Raw genomic sequence first — 5,620 nt, 5'->3', positions numbered from 1 at the left:
CCAGACACAGCACCTGGGCACCTTGCAACCTCTGAGCCACACAGTCCCCAGATCACACACATCTCCCATCGGGGTGACCTACAGAACGGAGGCCGGCGCAGGCAGGGGCTGTAGTAGTAACTCAGTTTCCTCAGTCTTGTGGTTGGGATTTTGTTTCTCCCTGTGTGACCACAACATTCTTTCTCTGTTCTTCTTACCTTCTTCCTCCTGCCATCCTCTGTACTCCAACTATGAGAACTTCCTTTTGATCAGAAGTCTGTTTCCCCAACGTATCTACCAGTGTCCCTTTAACTCTCGTTCTCTTTAGTGTCAAATTCTAGGCTAAGTCTTTGAGTGTCACGTGAATTCACATATCACGCTTTGGCAGTGACCAGAAACCTTTCTCCCTTTCAATACGCTCCAGCTCCTCTATACAACAGACATTTGCTTCTAGACTTTCCATCAAACTCAATTTTCAGAAGCAAAACTGATCAGACTTTGTTTGCTTACGGCGATATATATATATATATATCCCAGAATCTGCTTTGTAGCTGTGCCTTCCTTGAACTTCCGATCTTCCTTCCTCCACCTCAGAGTGCTGGGATTACAGGCACATGCTCCCATGCCCAGCTTTTGTAGCATGCTAGCCTATGCTTACCAGCTAAACTACATTCCTAACCCTGACCAAAGACTCCTTCCTGGACACCAGGCATTTCTACCCTGATGGGATGTGGACGGGGATTGTGTTCTATCCAGTCAATGTACCTATGATGACATGGCAGTGGCTGTGGCCACCTCATCTTGGATTTGCATGCGTGACACAGAAAAGCAGAAGATATGACAGGATAGTGACCTTGGAACTGTGTGATCTGAGCTGTTTGGTGATTTATTAGGTGAGGAGCTTGCGAGCACAGGGTAAGACTTTGGGGACAAGGAGACTAGATGCCACCTGGGGAGCCATTGCATGGTGGGCCTGTAATGTACTGGATACTTAAGAATCCTGTGTAGTCTGAGCCAGTCCTAGGGTTAATACATCTCTTTATTACTAGGAGAACAGTCTGGGGCACACAGCTCCTGGTAATGCATACGTCACCAGAGGAAGCAGCAAGAGTGAAGTTCCAGGTCCTCCCAGAGTGCACTAGGGCCCACCCCTGCCCTGAAGCTGCAAGCGTGCCCCTTCCCACACTGAGTATTTCAGTGGATATATTCTCAAAAGTTCGTTATGCAGCTTGCTTCTGAGCAATGGTGAGGAACAGCAGGGGCCTGTGGGGTCTGCCTTTAAAGGTTTCACCTGTAACCTCTCCCTTGCTGAGGAAAGGGGGCTCATCTGAAAGGCTGACACTGGCCACAGGTCCGACTGCCAGAGGGAGCGTCTCTCCTCACTGCTCACCTACTCACTTCCTCTTCCTTGGAGCTCTCTAATGCACCCCCATAGCTCCAGACCGTCCTTGGTTTCGCAGGACCCCAGACTACTGGCAGGACGCCACACCGTGGATCTTCATCCTTCTGGGTCCAGCTTTGAGTCTCCATTGTTTGGACCTGTATGGTCTCATCTTCTGGCTACATACCTGGTGGGACAAGAGACCCTGTCTACTTCCCCCCTCCAAAGCTCTTCCTATACCTGCCACTCAGGGACCAGGAAGGGCTGTGTCTTTCTGAGCCGCACTTCACTGTGCACTCTTGGGTCACTGGAGAGCACAAAGCTTTGATGACCTTGAACCTTCTTGGTTCAGGTTGGAATTCTACATGGCCATCTCCAGGTAAGACTACAGAGGCTCATTGAAAGCATTTACCTCGGCAGGTCCCAGTTGTGACCACACATTGGACCTCTTTTTTTTTTTTTTTTTTTTTTTTTTTTTTTGGTTTTTCAAGACAGGGTTTCTCTGTGTAGCCCTGACTGCCCTGGAACTCAGTTTGTAGACCAGGCTGGCCTTGATCTCACAGAGATCTGCCTACCTCTGCCTCCCGAGTGCTGGGATTAAAAGTGTGTGCCACCACTACCTGACACACACTGGACTCTTGATGCCGACCTCACACCAGCATACTCAAAAGGAGAATCTCTGGCTGGATGGTATTTTTCAACGGCTTAGGAGAGGCTAATGTTCTATCAGAAGGAGATCAGAGTCTTCAACCCTTGCCAGCCCAGGTTTTAAACACTTCTCCCTGTTGAGATGGTAACAACACGGCCAGTCTGGGAGGACTTCCCTCATGCTCAGCTTCATGTCTTACCCATCTCACCTCACTTGTTTCGTGGAAAGTGGGAAAAGAGCTATATCTGGAGTTTGTAGAGGGGTTCCTTGGGAGAACAACATCCATTCAGAAAGTCAGGTGCCCAAAGGCATCACTGTCATCTGTAGCTATGGGCGGTGGTGAGAACAAACTGAACTCTGAGCCCTCACAGCAGCCTCTCCTACTCCGGAAACTACTACACACACACACACACACACACACACACACACACACACACACACTTACACATATGCACACACACACTTACACATATGTGCACACACACATATGCACACACACACACACACAGGAGGAGTTGGGGTTGGGGAAAACCTTCTCCAGCAACAACTCCATGAAGACCTCTGCCTTTTGCACACCTACTCGCTGCCCCTCCTGCCCTCCATGCAGAGCCAACCACCCACAGACTCTAGGGAGAGGAAAATCTGAGGCTTCTTAGATTTTCAGAATGGAAGTTCAGACTCCTGAGGGATCCAGGTGAGAGGCACCTCAAGCTTAGAAACAAGGCAGAAATGATGAGAGATGAGCCCAGACTGTGAGAGACCCAGCAAAGCCGAGTTCCGGCAGCAGCCACTGAGGCTGGCCCAGGAGGGGGTGGCAGTCGGAGGAGGGATCAGAACAGCTGCTTCTGAGGACAGTAGGGTTGGGAGGCTGTGAGCCCCAACCCATGGCCTCCAGTCCTACCCTGCTTGTGTATCCACCCCAGCTGCCCCTCTCCACTCCCAAGCCATGCCTGCTTCTCCCAGGGAGTGGCCAGCAGAGGGAGGGAAGCCTTGATGCTCAGCCTCAGGGGACAGAGACAGCAGTCACAGCTGCTGCCCCTCCACTCAGCCCTGGCCATCCACAGGGGCTGGCTCTGGAGCACAGCTTCCCCCACAAGCCCACGGGACACGTGTGTGCCCTGCTGCCGCTCCGCTGAGGTGTGCAGTCCTCCTGGCTCCCTGCCAAGCCCTGTGCTGGCCCTCAGGGCCCTGCGGTTCAGGATGTGGCATCCCTAGTTTCCCAGATGGCCCTGCTGCAGACAGACTCTTTGAAGCTGAATGGAGATGCTTCGGCAGCAGTTGCAGAAGAGTAAAAGGCAAGGCCTATTCCCATGCTGGCGGGACCCCAATCCAGCTGATGGAGGCGCCAACACCTGACCTGAGCCCTTCAGTCCCTTTTGTGCAAGATTGGCTAAGTATGACATTAGGAACAGGGGCCTAGGGTGGGTCTCAGGACAAGGGCACTATGCCACACCAGGGAATATTTCTGAACGGAAAGTAAGCAAGTTAGAGGCTAAGTTCCCTCTGTGGGTCCAATATCCACAGGGTGAGTCTAGGATCAGTAAGTGTCTTTATTGGGAGGGAGATCCAGCCCCCCATGGCTTTGCCAGCACCCTAGGTCATAAGAATTTCGATGTCAAGCTCCAGCTGGCTGGCTCTGACCTCATAGTGGCCCCGGATCATGCCTCGGGTTTGGCTGGCATGCCAGCGCCAGTGAGCCTGGATGATGCAGGCAGCTTGGCGTGCCTGGAGGAATCGTCTGCGGGTCTGCCACATGCGGACCTGTGCCTGCACCGTCACCACTGCCCATTCCTGGCAGGTGTAGAGTTTTAGTGCCAAGCACCGCCTTTGCTCCAACATCTTGGTTTGCACTGACCTCCACCAGCACTGGATGGCCCATGCTCCAAGTGCTGCGTGCAGTAGCGTTCGTCGGACCATGTTGCCACGCCACCATGACTGAATCTTTATGGCTGTCTTCTCTAACTGATCGGGGGGTGGGGGGAGGAAGAACGTGGAGATGTTCAGTGGGGCTCTCTGCCATTTCTATCCCACTTCTGGTACTTGGGAGGAAAGGGGACTTGGCTTCGGCTGTCCTGCCCTCTTGTCTCTAGACCCCAACTCATCTTATTGCCAACCCCTACTCACCTTTACACACGGCTCGTTATCCACTAGGCAAGTCTCTTCTGAAAGGGCTGTACTCACAGTTTGTATGTCCATGGCCTTGGTCTTTAGAGTCCACTCATCTGTCATTTAGGCTATCCTAGTTTTTGGCCCCGCCCTCAACTATTAGTCACATGCCATCATTGGACTCCGCCCATCTGCCAGGAGCCTTCTCATCAGGCCCTGTTTGCCTGCATTTTTAACCACAGCCCTGCCTCCTTCTGGATTGGGCAAGCTCTTTATTCACGTACTCCCATCCTGGGGGTATACAGTTTTCTGTGGCTTCCAGTTACTTCTCAGACTCATCTCCACCCCCTGGTAGCAGCGGAGAGCCATAGAACTTTCTTGCAGGTAAGAAGGTCTTCAGTTAAGGCTGCTCAGGGCCGTTGTGGGTTTGGGCAGGCTTCAGTGTCAGGGTTCCTGGGAGGGTGCCAGGCGACATGAAATAATAGAAATGTGGCTTTTTGTCCAAATCTCTTAGTTTTGACGAGAGAGGGCCTCTGCCCTTTCTTCCCTATGCTCCTCTGCCATGTCTCGCCGGGCTTTGTGTGGAAAGACAGCTTCTTTGAGTATGCAGTGAATTGAGCTGGGCCGTGGCTGGTTTAGATTAAGAGCAGAGCCCTGTGTGAGTCACAGTTGCCTGTGAGAGCAGGGACTTCTGCTATTCCTGTCATTCTGCATCTGCTGTGTTCGTTCACCCTTTGTCACAGCGTGAAGATGTAAGGACAGAGGTACTGCTATTGTGACATCAATGTGTCCCGCAGAACCGGGCACCAAAAGTGTGTGGATTGCAAAGGAAAAGGTCTGGAAAACAGAGAGCCAGAAACCTACTGGAGAAAGTCCTTCCAGCTGCCAGCTGCATGATTCCCCAAGCTGAAGATTCTATTTTCATCAACATTTCAAAATTGATTTATTTTGCCGGGCGGCGGTGGCACACGCCTTTAATCCCAGCACTTGGGAGGCAGAGGCAGGCGGATCTCTGTGAGTTCAAGGCCAGCCTGGGCTACAGAGTGAGATCCAGGACAGGCACAAAAGCTACACAGAGAAACCCTGTCTCGAAAAACCAAAAAAAAAAAAAAAACCAAAAAACATTGATTTATTTTTTACATATGTGTGCCCGAGTGAATGTCTGTGTACCATGTGCATGCAGGGGCCTGTGTAGGCCAGGAGAGGGCGTCAGGTCCCCTGAAACTAGAGTTACAAGGTTGTGAGCTGCGGTGTGGGTGCTGGGAACCAACTCTGTGTCCTCTATAAGAACAGTCAGTGCTCTTAATTGCTGAGCCACTTCTCCAGCCCCTTACCAATGTTTGACTAGAGTTGAAGTTCTTTGTTGTTGAAAACATACTTGGTGATGCAGGGGTACAAGTGTACACATAGATCATTGCCTTTCTTTTTTTCTCCACCTACTTTTTTTTTAAAAAATGTAGAACTGGGAATTAAACCACGAGCCTTCTACATGCTAGGAAAGCACT

The 5,620-nt window shown here is 51.3% G+C and overlaps 1 protein-coding gene across 2 annotated transcripts; it reads right to left on the bottom strand.

The window, feature by feature from the left end:
* Positions 1 to 3,541: 3,541 nt before the first annotated feature.
* Positions 3,542 to 4,827, bottom strand: Iqcf6 (IQ motif containing F6). 2 transcript variants are annotated; one of them, XM_059268539.1, is made up of 2 exons: positions 4,134 to 4,827; positions 3,542 to 3,971 (listed from the first exon to the last, which is right to left on the bottom strand). In XM_059268539.1, the coding sequence occupies exons 1-2, from the start codon at positions 4,236 to 4,238 to the stop codon at positions 3,603 to 3,605; spliced, it is 474 nt and encodes a 157-aa protein (XP_059124522.1). In that variant the 5' UTR covers positions 4,239 to 4,827; the 3' UTR covers positions 3,542 to 3,602. The 2 variants fall into 2 exon arrangements, with proteins under 2 accessions (XP_059124522.1, XP_059124523.1); XM_059268540.1 differs by having other exon boundaries at positions 3,542 to 3,967; positions 4,134 to 4,247.
* Positions 4,828 to 5,620: the final 793 nt, after the last annotated feature.

This window comes from Peromyscus eremicus, chromosome 7, assembly GCF_949786415.1.
Source record: "Peromyscus eremicus chromosome 7, PerEre_H2_v1, whole genome shotgun sequence".
NCBI classification, from domain to species: domain Eukaryota; kingdom Metazoa; phylum Chordata; class Mammalia; order Rodentia; family Cricetidae; genus Peromyscus; species Peromyscus eremicus.
This window is presented reverse-complemented; position numbering and strand designations above follow the sequence as displayed.

Coding starts and splice junctions, on each gene's coding strand:
- Iqcf6 (XM_059268539.1), bottom strand. CDS start 4,238: ATGACAGATGAGTGGACTCTAAAGACCAAGGCCATGGACATACAAACT. Junction 3,972..4,133: donor ATAACGAGCCGTGTGTAAAG/GTGAGTAGGGGT, acceptor CCCCCCGATCAG/TTAGAGAAGACAGCCATAAA.